We start from the raw sequence: 19,123 nt of genomic DNA on the forward strand, positions 1-19,123 counted from the left end.
TCTGTGGTTGGGCAACATCTGGATGCCTATGTGAACTACCGTGACTCCTGAAGACTTCCTAACCACCTCTCCCCTTTTCTCTGTCTGGCAGTTACCCGGCTGTATGTGACTTCCTGCAGCACAATAATTTGTTGTCCATACTCCGAGCCCACGAAGCCCAGGACGCAGGGTGAGCATTACTGAGGGATTATCAACGATAACCATTTTGTCAGGTGTTCTTGTGCTAGCGTAGACAGTGCAGACTCGCTGTGACCAGGCATATACCCAGGAGGAACTACTTTTAAAACAGGCTTCTAGATTGGCAGGAAGTGCATAACTGCTGATACCTACTTTTACATTTATGTTTACAAATGTAAGTTAAGTTCATAACATATGTTAGGCATATGAACCTCTTACCTCCCCCTTACTTCTTCCAATTTTAGCAATTACTATAATGCCCAGGAGATAAACCATCATCAGCTACTTCTTGGTCTCAGTTCACAATGGTAATGAGCATCACTAATATTTAAAAGATATAATAATTTGTAGAGTTTTATAAGGGTTACATGCAGACATTTACTAAATGAAAGAAAGCAAAATAGATATTCTATCAAATAATTCTCCAGAATTAATTTTGTATTTGGTGAACTCTTAAAACCTATTTTTGAGAGTCTGGAAAACTAAGAAATGTCAAGTGTTTTCCTTAAAGAGTTTTGAACCTGAGTGAGAGGAAGAGGAAGGGAGATTCATCTTAGCTCTTGAGGTCTGATCTCCTTCCCTGACAGGCTTCGTGGAGAGGCCTTTGATTGCCTTACAAAAAGAATAAACTTGTCCTTTGGATTTTGAATTTTCTGAAAAGTAAGAGCACTCCTTTTTAAAATCTGTGTGCTGACCTGGGATATTTGTGCCTTTGAATGGTGGCCCATTAAAATGCATGTCCCTGAAACATGACACAAACTCAGTTCTCCTGAGCTGTGACTTAGCCTGTAGGAGCTGAGCTGGCATTGTACAGTCAGTGTGCTGTCGCTGCTCATTGAAGTAACCTGTTTGTTCATGCACATTGTCAGGGTCGTTCGCACTTCTCGGGGTGGCAGTGCCCTGTCATTTTGGGTGTCTTTTGCATCAGGGTAGATATCGAGAACAGAAGTTTCTTAACCACATTACATACAGGAGATGGTTTCCTTAACCAGCCATTGTCAATTAGCATCAAATATTTTTTGTTTAAAATGAGGAAATTGGGAACATATGTAATTTTGTTTGTTTGTTTGTTTGTTGTTCCCTTTGGTGAAGGGTAGGAATACCTGTGCCTTGACCCGCTACTCTTAAATCATGAATCCCACTGCTCCCATACAGAGTCTGCAATTTCTATTGTCACATTGCTTTTGAAGAAAGTTTTCTTTTTCCTATGGGAAGGGAAAGGCCTGTCTTACTCCCACTATGGCAACCCCTGCCTCTGCCCCAATAAAAGCATAATTCCATAAACAAAATACATCTGAAATAGCTTAAAAGGTTTTTAATAGAGTGTTTCTTTTGGGAAAAACCAGTGTGTATCTCCAGAAAGAAAAAAAAATCAAAATCTGCTCAAAATTAAACCTTTAAAGTGGCTGTCTGTATAAAGGTACAATTTGGGAATACTTTTAGAACTCAGTTACATTAAGATACCAGAAAATAAACAAACAAAACAAAACAAAACAAACAACAAGAAAGCAAGCCGAAGAAATGATAAGGTTTTGTTGTAGAAGAATGCTTCTAAACTGATATTCCTAAATTTGTAAGACAGAAATCATGAAGTGTATTTTCCTGGTGATAAAAGAAGAGCCCCCACCTTTAGCTCTTTTTCGGTAGATAATTACAGTGTTATATTATGAATTATTTTTATCCTGATACAGGAAAAGTAGCAGGGTGGCCTCTCATGAATGTTCATTACCGATTGATTAATTCTCACCCTGGTGAGACAATAATCTTTGCTGTGCAGACACCAGCAGGGCCTGGTAATAAATAAAGTTCGAAAATAGAAAGTCTCAGTAAAATTCATGGTTTTAATGAGACATTCTTTGAAGAGGAAAAGAAAAAAGAAAACCACCGTGCCTTAGGAAATCACTAGCCAAAGGTTCATATGTAACCTTATTCAGAATAGTTTACAGAATGCCTGACCTGGGCATAGTGCTTCCTCTCCCTGTCCCCTTCACCTGACTCAATTGGCCACTCTATGAAAACCAGAGTGGTCGTGGCAGCCTCTGCCTTTCGTGTTGCACACCTGAAAATGAACTAGAACTCCCCTGAGTTCCGCCCATCCCCGCCGAGGTTTGCCAAGTTTCAAAGATAGACCCATTTGGAAACCACATGTGTGATTCTAGATTAACATTCTCGTCTCTTCTGAAATAGATCGATGCCTATGTTCAAAAGACTTAGAGACGTTTTATTTAACGCGTGTCGTTGGATCTTCTTTGAGAGAAAGAATGTAACTAACTCCCTGATGGCAGGGGTGTACGTTGGTGTCCACGCGCAGCTCGCTTATGACCTTGTGTTTGTTGTCTGTAGGTACCGCATGTACAGGAAAAGCCAAACAACTGGCTTCCCGTCTCTAATTACGATCTTCTCGGCACCAAATTACTTAGATGTGTACAATAATAAAGGTAAGTGAGACTCCTTGGTGATGTCTTAAGTAGCGTGCACCTCCGGGCTTAAACTGATTCTGACTTGAGCGTTAACATTTTAAACTCGTCTACTTTTTGTCGATTCCTTATATACTTATGGAAATGGGTTCAAATATTGGGAGCTGAAATCCATACCCTGATACTTTCAAAATATTTTCTGCATTTCGTTTAATGGATAGTAGAGACGCTCTCTCTTCTAAGTGGAGGGAGCTGTACATTATGCTCCTTTACAAAAGCTAAATTTGTCTACTTAACAAGGGATTGTGTATGTTCAGCAAAGGCCTGTCTATCAAAAAGGAAGTCACAGCTTTAAATTCCAATTCTATTTATTGAACCCCTACCATGAGTCGCTTTCTGAGCTGACCAAGTGCAGGGTCAACTCCTTAAAAAGAATCTTCCTCTATGAAAGTGAGTGCCTGTAGCCAGTTGTCTCTCACAGACTCGCCCACCCGGCATGTCCTGAATTGCGATACTCCCCACAGCGTGCACCTTCGTTTATGAAATGCTCTACCTGCTCTCCGCAACAGGGAAGCCAGAGGGCATCATGTCCTTCTATAAGGAAAGGACAGATGAAGGGATTGGGACCTTCCTTTCTCCAGAAAGTCATCCTGGTCCAAACACGACATATTCTACCTGTTTCAGAGCAGATGATAACGTGTGGAGAAAGGATTAAGTCTAGTAGCCATTGGTCTGAGGATGACAGAGGTCATGTCTCTGAGCGTGCGTTTTAGAAATTAAGACAAAGAGAAGTCAGTCAAATAATACATGATATGAGGTGAGGTTCAGACAGGGTGGGGGGAAGGGAACCTTGTTCCTGAAACTGGAACAAGCATCTTTGAAAGCGGAATTCAAACAATCCCTGTTCTTCAGCTAATGTGATCGACGTCCTCTTACAGAACACGTGGTCCAAGCCTTGGCCCTGACAGCACCCAGAAGCTGGAGGAGGCCACCTCCCCCAATAGGACAATTGAATAAATAATAGTGAAAAGCAGGGAAAGGGGCTTCACTTCAGTGAGCCCATACTGGGGACAGGGACAGAGAAGTCTACTGACCCTGCCCTTCCAAGTGCACCTTTAGGGTCCTGACATGGAATTGAGATAAGAAGTATATCGGCCCTGAAGCTGTCCTGGTCACGCTGTGCTTCAGTCATCATTGCCATCTGGCTCTAGCTGCTCTACCAAGGTGATCTGACAGTTGTCAGCGCTAAGTGGATTCTCTTTCCGGGACACATGTGTCCCCTCTGGCTGGCACCAATTTATTCTTCTCCCAGCATAAGAGTTCTGGGGAAATTCAGTAGCATAATAGCTCAAACGTGGGGCATAAGTGCATCTTTGGAATATTTTCCTTCCTGTCAGGACAGTTATGCTCTTGCTCGGAGCCTGGAGCCCACAAAACCCTATAAAGGTCTTGGCCTCCATTATTCCCAGGTGTCTGTGGATTACTCGACTGTTTGTGCATTTACTGGCCTTATACATTCCACTCTGTGTGCTTGGCTCTTCCTCCTGCTCAGAGCCAAACCGTGATCCCAGTAACGTCTCATGCTACCAGGAAGCGTGCCCCCTTATGCTTCTCTCTGCATACCTCTTTTACCTGCAGTGAGTGGATTCTACGCTCAGACCTTCCTCTCAGCCCAGCGAGTGAAGAAGGCTAAATGGCATGCGCTATAGCCACGTGATCTTGTGTAAGACCACACTGACTGTGATGGCCTGAAGCTAAGGAGCATAGACATCCATGGGCATACAGCACCCATATCATAGGTGGTTCCCAGCAAAGATGTGCTGTCCTCAGAGAGGCAAGAACGCCCAATACAACAGAGCATATTGTCTGTATGCTGTGTGCTCAGAGGCAGTCCATAAAGCAAGAGGCTGGGTAGTCACTAATGACATCAACCGAGGGGATCCACAGGAAATGCATTTGACAAGAAGTAATTTTCTGAATGGAAAAAGCCTTGTTTAAAATATTGATCTGGGCATAAAAGAGTGCTCAAATTTTATAGAAAAGATATAAAAAGTAAAGGCTGATAAATTTTTTTAAGCAACAAACTTATTTTGGATTAAACTAATAAGAGCTAATCGTTTGGATTAGTTAAGTGAAGCTTTTCAGTGTTTCCCAGGGCAATGAACTGGCCACCATGCTCCTGTAATCTACCTTAAGTGTATGAATTTACGAATTGTGCCAGAGCATTTCATTCAGTGTTCTACTAAGCCTAAGGAGCAGTGGGTGGCACACACTTGTCTCTAATCTCAGCACTTGGGACGGGGAGGCATTCTGATCAAGAGAGTAAGGCCATCATTAGCTAGCAATTTCCAGCCTAACCTGGGCTCCATGATGTCATATGGCAACAAAACAATAGACAAAAAACACCAAGGAACAAAATGCCTTCGCTAAATGCTTTCTGGATAGATGGTGGCTGGCAAATAGCGTGGATTATTGACAATTAAATAAAACCCAAACTATTAAAATGAAGGCAACTCCATGCCATTCCATAATGTCCTTAGACACTTCCCACTCTCCTGTGTAGCATTGTTTCTTCGTGCAGATAGCGGCTTCTCACACTCTGGCTATGTTGCCTCTTTGTGCACAGTTCCAATGTGACAAGTCAGGGACTTGAGCACAGAACGAGGTGCTCCACCATCTTTGAGATTTCTGTGGACCTTAGCTCTGATCTTTTGCTGTGGGTAAGCCATGGTCCTTCAGGAAGAAGATAGAACTGTTTGCATTCAGGGAACCTTTTCATAAAGTAGAATTTCTCTCAAGAGAACAGAGAGACTAAAAGAAAAAAAAAAGGTATTCTTCAGTAGGAACATAATGTCAAAAGACTTTTGTGTCAGATTTCTGAAGCACTTTAAAGCTATTATGCTAGCAGCTTATACAGTACATGGGGGTGGGAGTCCATTATTCACGGCTGCAGTGCAGATTGTTGATTTGAATAAAACTGATGTTAACTAGAAATTTAAAAAGTCATGCAATAAAACTGAGTTGCAAGGCTCTCCACCACGTAGTCAAGGGAAGAGTAAGAGTGAGAATTCTGTCAGTTAATCTCTATGATGAGACGATGACCACAAAGAACATTAGTTCTACGATAGTAAATGGAGCACCTGCAAAGTAAGGCAATTTTAGGACTGATGCTAGCTGTGATCAGAAGTGTGTTTGACATGCAGTCATTCCCATTAGTATCTTCCTCTTGCCTGCAGTGGATCAGCGGCATTTGGAAAGTTGGTGGGACTAAACATCTTACCCTTTGTGGCCCCCTCAAAGGGTAACCACGCCATTAACCAAGCCATTGCCTGTCCTTTCCCGTCTGCCTTATCAGTTACTTTCTCATGACCCGCAACCCTGAATCCTTTCTCCCCGCACTCTGACAGCTCTTGTGAGATGCTAGGGCAAAAGGTGGACGGACACTTAGGTCACAGTTATCCCATCCTTCGAGAAGCTCATTTACATTTACTCCTCTATAAAGTGAAGGAGAAAATGATCTTCTGTAAATAATGAATGGAGCTGTGCATCACGAGAGGTCCGTCACTGGTGTGTGTTTCCTGTTATTAGCCGCCACGTGTTAGTGCACAGCTTCTCAGGAGCTGTCACGAAATTAGTCCATCTGTCCCTTTACAGTCTCACCACATATTGCTTAGAATACTCAAAGGATCTCCTTCCTTCTTTATAACCTGCAAAAGCAAACTTGAGCAGTCTTTCAGCTTACTGCCCTGAACAAATTTCAAGTTTGCATCTGGCCACATACCTCTTCCCATTTAAACTCATTTGCTTACACCCCTATCCATTTCAGTAGAGTAAATGAACCCATAAGGACACAACATTTCCACCTCTCCTTCTATTTATTCAGCTCTGTTCCACGTAGGTCGACATTGGAAGCCCGTTGTTAAGTAGGGTCATTTCAGACACATATTCACTGGCAATCTATGTAAACGTCTCATGTGTGGGAAACTCATAAATTAGAAAATGACACATTAGGACATAAAATCTAATATTCCCACTGCTGGTTTAATCAGTTAATTGTGTGTATGTGTGTGTGAATACAAATATGTGCTTGCTGTAGGATACATGTGGCTGTCAGATGAAGGCTTTCAGGAATCACTTGTCTCCTGTCATTGACCTGAGCATTGAACTCTCATCATCAAGACCCTGTGTCAGCACCCCTGCCTGCTAAGCCATCTCACCAGCATCTCCTCTGCATTTTAAACAATTGATCCATGTAGAACTCTTGTGTCTTTGCTGAAACAGTGCTCCCCCGTTTGTAAAAACCACCATTACCTAATGACTGTGGTCAGTAAGGTAATTACAAGCCTCCAGCAAAGAAATAGCACAAGTGAGATACACTCGCTTTGCATTGTTCGTTGCTGATACAGTTACTGAATTTCATTTTTCAAGATTATATAAAATGAAGTATTATGAAAGTACAGTAAAGAAACATAATGCATTGTAAGCTAATGTAGCAATTTCTTAAAGTATTTTTTTAACCGTATTTTATTTTAAGTATATGGGTGTCCTGCCTGTATACATATGCCCTATATACATGCAGTACCCAAGAGAGACGAGAGAGGACATCAGATCCCCTGGAACTGGAAGGACAGGTGGTTGGGAGCAGCCATGTGGGTGCCGAGACTCCAACGAGGTCCTCTGGAGTCACCAGTGCTCTTAACCACTAAGCTATCTCTCCAGACCCTTAACAATTTTTATAATATCCTGAAAGAGTAATAATTATAAAGTGTATTAATAATCCATTAGTTACATAGAGTGAGCCTGAGAGGTTTCTTAGGGATAGCTACACTAGCCATTTTACCCAAATCTTGATTTCTGTTTTGTACTGATTTAAAATTTTATTTTATTTATTTTTAATTTTTTGAGTTGCCATGCCTCTTCTCCATCATGATGAATCCTGAATCTTTCACACAGATCCACTGCAGAGTGTTCTGGGACAACAGGGGATGTACGCTAACACACTAAATGCATTTATAATTAATCCAGCGATTGTTTGGATTATTACATTGAACCTACCAATCTAGGAATGGCCACACAGCATTTAACACAGAAGAAAGACATAACAATATAGAATCAGTGAGGGGCTGGTATTGCCGACCCCAAGAGCTTCTTGACCTTTCCCCAAGACCGTGTTACTCAGCTGGTGAGGCTTTGCTTCCTTGGAGAATGGTGTTGCCGGTAGGTAGGTATGTGGCCACATGTAATAAGGTAACCATGTCCAGGACATAGTTATCTATGTGCAGTTATAGGGCAGCCTTTCACTTACAAGGCTGTACTCAGCCTCAAGCTGGAGCTTATGGTGGCCTCATAAGGTTATGACACCCTTAGGTCTGAGTCACCTTTGAGTCTATATACCTCACTTCCTCTCTGTGCTGACACAGTGCCGCTTCCCTGGTTCCCACCTGTGCCCTCTAGACTTCCGCTCCTGTATAATTAGCTCTGGTTTCATGTCCTTTGGAAGCCATCTTTGAGTTTAACCTACTTCCCTCTCCTGCCGTCTTTTCCCTTTTCCTTGCACCTTCTGTTTCTTTTCCTTGATCTTCCACACAGCTGAGTATCAACTCACACAAATGCGATATGCATGACCATAAATGAAGAAAAAAAATACATCTTCACCCTTTCTTTCTTTCACCACGTTACCCCCAAATTCTGCATGTAAATAATCACCATGTTTAGAGTTGGCTGGTCCTGTGCTTAAAAAGCAAAACACAGAAACTGTGACTGAAGAGTCCCACCAAAAATTCACCAAGCAAATGGAAGTCCATCCTGCGAAAGACCTGTGTCAGAAAAATAAAACTTTAAGAACAGTGAAGGACTGGAAAGAAACACATTGGTACGATGTTTGTCTAGCAGGAGCAAAACTCAAGTCTAGTCCAAGAATGGACAGAAAAAGAAAGAAGGGATTTATGCACTGAAACAAATGTGTATGTGCGTGTGTGCATTTGTGTGTGTGTGTGTGTGTGTGTGTGTGTGCGCGCGCACGCGTCTGTGCATGAGCGTCCTAAGATTAGCTCAGTGTTTCACAGAAGTATCCGGCACGCTCTTCTTCATTCATTGTGTAATACGGTATCATCCAAATTTTACACAAAGAGGTAGACAACAAAGTTTTAAAAGGTGTTTTAAGTTTTATGAAGAATGCACTTATACAAATAATAACTATATGGAGGTTAGAAATGCACTCCCATCTACTGATTAAGGAAACTATGGCACATGGACACATTGTGATATGCCTATGTTCCCCTGGTATTTACGGTAGAACTTAGGTCGCTAACTACACAAAAGTAATAATGATCAATAGCTCAGTAAGTTGATGATCAGTTTGCTGCATTGCAGCAAGCCTTGTGCTGTGTATGTTTCTGAATATGGGCTACATCCTTTAGATATGTAGCAAAGCTTACAGTTTACAAAACCGGGATTGCATTTTAAGCAACACATATTGGTTATGGCCAATAATAGTAAAAAGTCGTTGTCTTAATCATGATGTGGAATGGACTAATTAAATGCCTATGAAGAACTCTGTATTGGGTACTGGTTCACATAGTAAACCAGTTAGAAATATCATACTAAAGAATATCACTGTGAACAAATTACCTAGAAACTGAAGGCTTGAAGTCTAACTCGACATTGACTGAGCATGCATTTTGCACCTAAGTGTGTGCTGGGTAGAATGACCTGCAGAGGCATTCTGTCACCACATATAGTACCTTCCATGGCTTGTTTAGTTACTCTCTGACTAAGCCATTGACCGTCTTACCATCTTAAATGAAAAATATCAAGGAGAACATAAAGGGGAAGCCAGAAACTGAAGTTAGAGTTAGGTTTAGATCCAAGGGACCATGGAATCTGTTCATAGAAAACACACATACTGTGGAGAAGTATGCATGCATAGAATATACATATGTGCATACATACACATGTTTATATAATAATAAATGGAAATTGTATGGCCCAAGAGAAGATGCAAGGTATTTCTGCAAAGATCAGAAAGACCTTGCCTGTGGTGTCCTGCACAGGTCACTGACCGCTCCTAGTCATAGGCATAGTCCTGCACAGGTCATAGATTCCTCCTAGAAAGTATCTCGAACACACAGGGCTTACTGCAAGACTTTCCTCCCAGGCTTTTTGCCTCCTTCTGTGAAGGTGGGACTTTGCAAAGGAACTTTTGCAAGGAATGCACTGATGCTAGGTTTGCTGCTAGAGCATCCGTGGGTGGAACAATTGGAAGGAAATCACATCCTGGATCTGTCATGCATTTTCTTTTGCTATTTCTGGATAGATTGTGGTGACTGTGCTTCTAGCAGGCCACATTTGTATCTTTCGCACTCTTATTGCTTTTCTTTCCCTCTTCTCCATCTCTTTAAGGTGGAAGTAGATCATTACAGATAAGGAAATAATGTTAACAAGGGTGAGAAAAAGAATAAAATGCAAGCTGTCGGGAGTCTCCCTTTAGATTCTGATGTTCTTCCACTTGTTCTTGCTTCATAACCAGTTTCTCTGGTTCTTCGTGTTGATGGGGGAAGGTGTTGATAACTTTTACTATTTCACGTTATGAAGTTTGCATGTGTGTGTGTGCATGCGTGTGTGTGTGTGTGTGTGTGTGTGTGTGTGTGTGTGTGTACCTTAACAATTTTAAAATCACAGAAACCCCTTGGTTCTAAGGCTCCGACTATAGTCTGAGAGACACTGCAACCGCATCGTGAATATGCTGTATTCCCTGGGCTCCACTGGATGCCACTGAAAGTACAAGAGGACTTAAGATAAGGCTCCATAGTAGAGTCTTTGCCTTGTTTCACAGCTTTGCAGTAAGTATATAAGATCCAGTATCCATCCCACAAGCAGGACAGGGCCCTTGGTTGCTGGTTTAAAATACACAAAAACATGCCTTTGCAATGGAGTTCTGCAGGTGTGATAAAAATGATTGGACCAAATAATGGTGTAATTCTAAAATGACTTATTCTGACATCACAAGAAGACTGGCTTCCACGTGCATAGGATTCAGATTCTTTCCAAAGCCTCAGTCTCTTCGGGCAGATTGTCACACCAGCAGCTCCAAGAGAAAACGGTTTGTTCTGTGCTGTCTGGTCTGCTGGAAGTCAGAGCGAATGACTTATCCCTGCCCACAAATGTGTCTTGGTGTCTCTGCATCCCTCTGGGAAGGAGTGTAAGAACGGGGGCTTTAGGAGTCTGCTGGTGGAATGGAGAAGCTCCCGATTGTTAGACAGGACATGTTTTTATTGTTGTTGTTGATTCTTTGTTTCCTCCCAAAGTCTTAGCAGGTGTTCCCCAAGTTTTTGTGGCAATTCAGTCATATATATTGTGTTCAATGTACTGAGCGGGGGTGCTTGTGTCTCAAATACATCTGAGGAACCTGCACTGTTAAGGCTTCAGTTGCATTTTGCAATCCCAGTGACAGTCAGGGGCAGGTGTCAAGGAAGGAGGGTGTGGGAGTTGGAGGATGAAATGTTAACTGTGAATTTCGTGAATGTAGATTGCTTCCTACTAATTTGATTAATTTTTATGCATTGTGATGATGTATAGTTATTGTTAAAAAAAATCCACAAATCTATGAGTAACTTATAAGTACAGGATTGTTCAAAGGATTCTCTCTCAAAAATGCCATGTCAGTGGAGAAAAGAAAACCTGTTGTGGTTCAGCATTTTAAGTTAAAGATTCATTTTTTTAATTGCAGAGAATAAGAGAAAGTCTATTTAGTAATTGCCTAAACAATTATTAAGAACATTGCTCACCCATCATATTAATAATGAAGTTTTTCTTCTGAAAGTCTGTTAACACCACTCACGTGGGAAAGAGGTCATATAGAGCTTCTAGATCAGCAGTTCTCAGTCTGTGTGTCATGACCTCTAGAGGGGTCATGTATCAGCTATCCTGCATATCAGATATTTAAACTACGATTCATAACAGTGGCAAAATGATAGTTATAAAATAGCAATAAAATAATTTTATTTGTTGGGGGTCATCACAACATGAGGAACTGTGTATTTAAGGGTTGTAGCATTAGGAAGGTTGAGAACCACTAGCCTAGGTAAACCCACGTATTCAGATAAGGAAACAACCCTAATCTAGGAACTTTAAGTGCCCCTCAGTGTCCTAAGTAATTATTTATAGACTATACCACTAGCTGTCTAGCCACGTGGCCTTTCGGACTTCTGCTTGTCAACATAGAGAGTAATGGAGAAGGAAAAGGAGTCTCCAAACACTGATAGACATTGATTGCTTTGTGCCCTTACAGTAGGTGTATATATATTAGCTAGATGATATGGATTTGGGCCAAAGTTGACATTTACTGGTTTAAAGTGTAGTTGAGTAGCTCACTTCAGTTATTCACAAATCAGGAGAACACTTTAGTAAAACATCGTGATTATGTGTGTCAAGGTTCAAACCGAATGGCCTGCTCCGCCCAGAGGCCAAGTGGAGCGACTGTAGAAATGCATCATTCCAATCATAAACAAATGAAATAAGCAGTATTGGCTTCCTCAGGAGGTACTGAACGAACCCTGTTAGAACAGCTCCCTCTTACCACCAAGCTGCTCTGCAAAACACAACTTGTCCTCAAGTCACTCAACAGGGCATTGCGAATTTGCATCCTGCTTCACTGCAGCTTGTACTTTGGCAAAAGTTGAGCCATCTTTAAATATGAATACCACATCCAAAGTTAAATTAGTATCACAGCTAGGACTAGCATCGGTGCATGTATAATTCATGAAGGACAGCAGGTAACAGTGGAGAAGGAATGGGCTTCCTGTCAGAAGGAAGGGGGTAAGATCCACCAGTTTTGGCTTGCATGATAGGAGCAAGTTTCTCCATTTCCCTGCTGCAATTGCTCTGTCTTCAGCTACAGACACACACACACACACACACACACACACACACACACACACACACGCACTGCTTCTCAGATTTCTTTTGGGGATCAAATGAAATATTATAGGACGATTCTCCCTGTTCTACATCCAGGGAAGTTCTGCCTGGGTAGCGACTAGGAAACGACCCTCAGACCTTCTGAGAATACCACCATCCACAGATGCTCAAGGACCTTGCGTAAAATGGCACAGTGCATGCTTACCTTACAAACATTATCTCCCATCAGTCAGTGCGCCCTGCACGATGGCAGTGTTCTGCGAGAGGTTGCTGTGCTTAGTTGTTTAGGGACTGAGGGCAAGAAAGAGAAGTTGGCACGCATTCAGTATGGGCACACTTTTTCTTCTTCTCAGGCCTTTGCATGGAGGCTTGACGGATTCCATGTCTGGCAAGGGCCAGCCACACTTCCCTTCTTTTCTCCTGCGAACCCACAACCTGATGTTAATAAAAAGTTGGGGAGGGGGGCAATGGAGGGACAATTACTCTGAAAAGACAGATTTGAGCCTTAAAAGGTGGGGTTTTTTTTTTTTGAAGATATAAAAACAAATGCAATGGTAACAAATTCTAAAAAATCATTAGCATGAATCTTTTTTCTCAGATAGTTAATGTCAGACACTAGCAATACTTTGTCCTGAAGATCAGAATGTGGTAATTTGTCACGGTGTTTTTATGGGGTTTTTTGGTTGTTGTTGTTTTGTTTTGCCAAATGGCATGTTGCATAAATAATAGAACAATTTCCTGAAATATATGCAGGATTCAGAATACTATCAGAATAAAAGATTTCTACCCCCTTGCTGTCTGAGCGAACTGTACCATCTGTGTTCCTAAAGTGGCTGGTTCTGTTTTCTGGGGCTGTATTAGTCAACTAGGTCTAGAATTCAAGACAAAGGCCTCACTGCACACAAGTTAGCCAGTTGCTAAAAGCATTGGTGTGTTAACAGTGCAGCTTGATAAATACAGTAGGCAAATCATGACAAAAAGATGTGCGTTTCCTGGGCTTGGACACTAATCAAGTCTACCTGAAAGATTAATGGCTGTCCTGAGAAACGGTTTCAGAGACAGTGGTCATTGGCATGCATCCAGGTCCAGGATACACAGGGTAAAAACAAGTGTCTTATGTGAAGGAGACTGACGGGATGAGTGAGGGGCCATTTGCTTGAGAGACTATTGTAGAAGGAATAGCAGCATCTGTGTCAGCCTCTCAAATCTAGTCTGAGTAAAATGGAATAGAAGACACAAAAAACCTACAGCCTGTTTTATGATACCTGTCCTTTAAAACAGGGGGAGAGGCTAAGCCAATACATGTATGTGAAATAACCCTGATCAAAGTTCCCTAACAGGTGTGGCATCTGAGTGCAAGCCAAAGGCTTAGAATTCAACGAAGGGAGGTGATCTGTCTATCAAAGAGAACCAGAAAGGGCTTCACTGGGCTGATAGCATTTGGACTTCACTGTACCATGGTGAGGGCTTGGATTTCAGAGACAGAAAACATCCCAGATGAAGAATCAGTTTTGAAAACATTGTTTCGTCAAGGACAGCGTTGTGCGAGAGGCCCTGCATTGCTGTGAAAGCTCAAACCCAGTCATAGCCTTTAATAGATATTAAAGGTTTTGTTCTGTTATCGGTCATCACACGCTATAACATATTCCCCATATAAAAGTCAACCTAAAATTACAATGTAATAAAACAACTTTCTGCGTATTCAACTAGTCAATGTAAATAGCCCGTTTTATATCACTCGCGATCTACTCATTACACACCATCAATATACTACTCGTCATGCTGGAGATGGATAATCAGAATGAAGTCTTGCATAAATCAGGCAGGTTGGAAATGTGACAGCATCCTTATTGAAAGGCTTTCATTTCGGGGGAAATATATTTGTGCTGTGTACTAAGGTCAGTGAGTAGAAAATGCAGCTGTAAGTTCAGCCTGTCTGTCCCGTAAGATAATGTTGTCAATTAGTAAGCTAGGAGTCTCTGCTGAAACACATGACTCAACTGTCCCTGAAATCGCTTACGCCCTGCTCATCCTGTATGCATTGGCCAGGATTGGCACTTGGGTTTCTCTGTGTATTTAGGAGTAAGCATAGCCCTGCTCGTGTGAGATTCTGTGCAGGGCAGAGAGAAGCAGGCAGCTTTGCTCCTGGAGGCCTTGGCTGCTCCAGCCTATTCAGAAGTGGGGGCTAGGGTCAACACAGTATTATTTTATATGGCATCAGATCCAAATATCGTCCTGCATTTAATAAAAATATGTAATTTATGCTGATTAATGTAACAGTTGTTATTGTCACGGGGGGAGTGGGGGAGGGATATGTTTTTGCTGAGAAGGAGAGCCAGAGAGAGAGAATCCAGTATGGGCAGAGCTTACTAAATTATGTCAGACCAACTTAGCATTACCACCTTTTTCTTATCATCAGGGGGTAAGGAAGACTAGAATGTTCCTGGCTACAGGAGACTCTTGATCTTGATTCCTGATAATTGCTTAACTACATTACAAAAAAATATTTTCCAAATGATAATGTCATTTCAAATTACCGCTCACACATTGCACTTGCAGTAGCAGCCTCTAAGGAGTAAGGCTTAGGTTCATAAATCAAGAAATCAGGGCTGATGAGGCCATTCATATTCATGGTTTGGTTCTTTGTTTGAATGGTCGAGTATGCCTGACACACTACACGTGTGGATAAACAGAGACGCGTGCTGATGGCTGTCCTCCTGTTCTGTCTTGCTGCAGCTGCAGTGTTGAAGTACGAGAACAACGTGATGAACATCAGGCAGTTCAACTGCTCCCCCCATCCGTACTGGCTCCCAAATTTCATGGATGTTTTCACCTGGTCGCTGCCATTTGTTGGGGAGAAAGGTACGCTGTAAAGCCCTGAGCTGCTCTTAATAAGATGTCCTGGGAAGAATCGAGAGCTGTTCTGTTACCGGCAACATTGGGGGCAGAAGTGGTGTGGTCTAACAGGTAACTTTCAGTCTGTCCCATGAGAGGAAGGAGGCGACAGCTTGCCCTGTGTCTGGTGACCCGGTGCCATGAGTGGATTCAGAGCAAACAAGGAATATTGAGAAGGAACAGCCCCAGTTGAACAATGGCCTTCTAAAATAGTAGAAATAAAGTGTTAGTAGGGCTCAGACCATTCCTTCCTACCTACTCTTTGGTCCTGTAGTCCCGAAGTCATGTTGTATTCTCACAAATGAGGACAGTCATGTTTTCCTTGTGTTTCTCTCATGAGTAACCATGATTGTAGGCAGAGCTCAGTGCCCACAACACGCTGAAGGGTAGCATATGACGCAACAGACCCGCAGTTAAGAAAAACAGCATTCTTCAGAATTGGACTTTTTCACCCTTTTCCCCACTCCTCTTTTCCTACCATCCCCTCTCTCTTCCCCCATGGCCTGGTTTCTATTCCTTAACTTAAACTATAAAATAATAATAATAATAAATCTATTAATTGATAGATATAGATAAATATGCAAAAGCCAGGAGCCACTGGGCCAGGAGGCCTAACTGACAGACGGGCTCATTCCTCATGTACTCATGTAGTCTGCCTTCGGTGGCCCGGTGTGAAGACAAATTTCCATGTACTTCAGAAAGTCAGGTCTGTGCACAGTTTTAGAGGAAAGCTGTGTGGTTTGTGAGAGCCTACAAGACTTTCGGAGGACTTTTTTTTTTTTTTTAATTTAAATAGCCAATGAAGGTTCTGCAAGGCAAGTGCTGAGTTATCAGATGAGTCACGGGTGCCTTTGTAACAGTGTCCCAACCCACAGGACTCCATGCTCCAGCTTCCTATACCAGTCAGCTCCAGCCAACAGACTCCACTGTTGCCTGCTGTGGACTGAAGCAGTCCAGGTCCTGACAGCTACCGTGCACGATAGAACACCCTTTATGTGGGTGGTTTCTGTTAATTATTCAAATCTCGACCATATTTTATAAAAAGAAATCAATGATATATTGTAAACTATAATTTGGCTTTGATAATTAAGCTCTAGATGCATGTTGGCACCTCTGGCATTTCTCACCACGCATCTTCGGTTCCTAAAGAAGATTTCTTGAGATGCTGTGTAACCTTAAAAACAGCTTCTGAAGGTGTGTGGGCCTGTCATCGCCTGCGCGATAAAACCCAACCAAATTTCAAGAAACATTAAGCGTGATAATATGCACACAGCCAGGAAGGAAGGCAGCACACTGTTACGTAAACCTATTACTCTCTGTTTACTTTAGTAAATTCTGGTTCATCTCAAAGTATCTTAAAGCCTTTTTCGACAGCAAATGTAATGATATTTCTATCAACATATTTATTTCTAAAAAAAAATCAATATTCCCAAATCTACTTCAAATGTATTAGCTCATCTATCAGCAGTTTTTATTAAATACACAGCTACTCACCTGTCACGGAGCTGGAATCTATGGAGGATTAGACAAATGAACTGAAAGTGTTCTGGCCACCCAGTCTCCGCTGAACAGAAGTCTGTGATCTAATCTACACCAGGCGGCATCATTGCAGAAATAAATACAAGATTCCAAGACAGGTCTCCTCTCCTTTGTAGATTTACTGGGCACTCTCACTCAGCCTTCGTTGGTCCCCACTACACACACTTCTGTTGACCTATATTTAATAAGTATCAGTAGGAATTTCACAAGGATGAAATAACGATTTAATTTTTAAAAGCCTACGTGGGATCCGACAGCATCTTATCTCTTATGTTACACAAAGGCAGATATAGATGCAGACGCTATGGACAGGAAGAGAAGCACAGAAACGGCTTTATCTGAGACATGCACAGGGTACTAATGAGCGTTGACAGGGCAGTGAGTCACAGCTGGAAACCGTGTCTTGTCTTCCCTTTCTTCTATGTCTGGCTGCAGTGACTGAGATGCTGGTAAACGTCCTGAACATCTGCTCAGATGATGAACTGGGGTCAGAAGAAGATGGATTTGACGGTAAGAGCTTCAGCTTCGCGCTCAGAGCATCTGCCCTGTCGTCACTGAGGATCTCGGTGCTAACCCCAGTCATACGTTTATTTTTAAGATTCCAGTTTATGTTTAAATCATAGTGGTGCACATGAAAGCATTTTGTCTGAGGTAAGAAGATGTCAGAAATAATACCACAAGAGGCTTGCCCCACTGCTTTGAAGCTGTTGTTGAAATGTAAGCCATCTTAATAACCATCTTTCAGTGACCCACATTGCTATTGGATATCCTTTCACCTCCTTAAACAAAAAAAAAGGCAACCCTGTATTTTTCAGCACTCTCTCCTATCATTTATTTTGATATGTGTGGTAAAAGAAGGCATTTTCATATGGGGAAGCGTGTGCTGAGGTCTGCTCTCTCCAGCACCCACTGTTCTGATCCGTCGTTTCCACACGCTGCCCCCATGTCTTTAAAATTTTCATTTTATAAGCAATGTTGATATCCTCAACTGTTACTACTTTCTGTGTATTAATATATGAAGATGAATTCATGAGAGTCTTTAGCTTATTTTGAGATTCTGCAGATAGTTCAGTTACCTTTAAACACTAGGTTTTCTCCAAAGACAGAGAGGTCTGAGAGGTTAGAAACGAAAGGGAAGAGGACTGGGAGCCCTGGTGACGCATCTGAACCACAGGGAAGAGACAAAGATGTGGCAGGAGTTACACCATACTGGAGCAAACGTCCCTCATACATGCTAGTGTGCCCTGGCCTGTGGAGGGTACTGGGGATTCCTCTTTCCTTGGAGAAAGAGTCTTCATAGAGGAGCTGGTGTGGTACAGATAGTGTCAATGGAATAAGACATAACGAATAAAGAAGAGAAACAAAAATAAAAGTAGATACTTTGATTAATTTAGATGAAGAGCCATTAAACAGTTCTTGAGTAAAACAGGAGATGGTGGCCCTTTCTAAATGTTAATTTTGAATGGCATAATTTAGTACTTTATTGCATTAACTCTGGTCACAGCTAAAAGCATAAAGTGTCTATTGCCCATGTACTTATGTAAATAGTACAGAAAATATATATAAATATATAATTAATATTAATAAATACATAGGATATATATACATATATATATATCCATTAAGCACACAACTTACTGCTAGCATTAGTAGTTCTCTTTTCTGTAGCTTCTCTCATCTCATTTACCTCTCCTCATAAACTATTTTCAGATACCGCATTGCAAAGGAATAGGATGGGGAGGAAAGAGGATGTAGAAAGAAAAAATAATTATTAAGAATTTAAAAATGTGTTTAGATGTTAACTAAGCAAGTGTGGCTAACTTCCCAGTTCGTAGGTGTCTAGATTCTAGATGCTTCCCACATTATAGCCTCAGGTATTACAATTGACTTTTCCATGGATAGTGTTACCTCTTTTAAAAGATACGATTTTCATCAATGGCTGGGTCTTTTTCGCTAAAGAATACTAACCAAAGGTTCTGAATCTTAAACAGCAGGGAAAAAAAAAAGTTGTCCCAATGTTTCTTTTCCCTACCTTCCTTTTTTCATTGTAAAGGCAGCCAGATCTGATGCCTCCTTCCACCCATCCTAAAGCTTCTGACTGATACAGGCATAACAAAAAGAAAGTATAAAGAGGAAAGTCTAAGAAATCGTTACGGAATATTACGTGGCACAAGAAC

The 19,123-nt window shown here is 41.7% G+C and overlaps 1 protein-coding gene across 8 annotated transcripts in view; it reads left to right on the plus strand.

The window, feature by feature from the left end:
• The window catches only part of Ppp3ca (protein phosphatase 3 catalytic subunit alpha), a 272,778-nt gene that overhangs the window by 220,345 nt on the left and 33,310 nt on the right, over positions 1-19,123 (plus strand). For all 8 annotated transcript variants that reach the window (XM_087616201.1, XM_087616203.1, XM_087616210.1 and 5 more), the window contains 4 exons: positions 92-169; positions 2,521-2,615; positions 15,249-15,374; positions 17,382-17,456. In XM_087616201.1, the coding sequence (XP_087472327.1) occupies positions 92-169; positions 2,521-2,615; positions 15,249-15,374; positions 17,382-17,456 (374 nt within the window). The remainder of the gene's footprint in view (positions 1-91; positions 170-2,520; positions 2,616-15,248; positions 15,375-17,381; positions 17,457-19,123) is intronic.

The sequence above is a fragment of the Rattus norvegicus genome, chromosome 2 (assembly GCF_021556685.1).
Source record: "Rattus norvegicus strain SHRSP/BbbUtx chromosome 2, alternate assembly SHRSP_T2T, whole genome shotgun sequence".
Classification (NCBI taxonomy): Eukaryota; Metazoa; Chordata; class Mammalia; order Rodentia; family Muridae; genus Rattus; species Rattus norvegicus.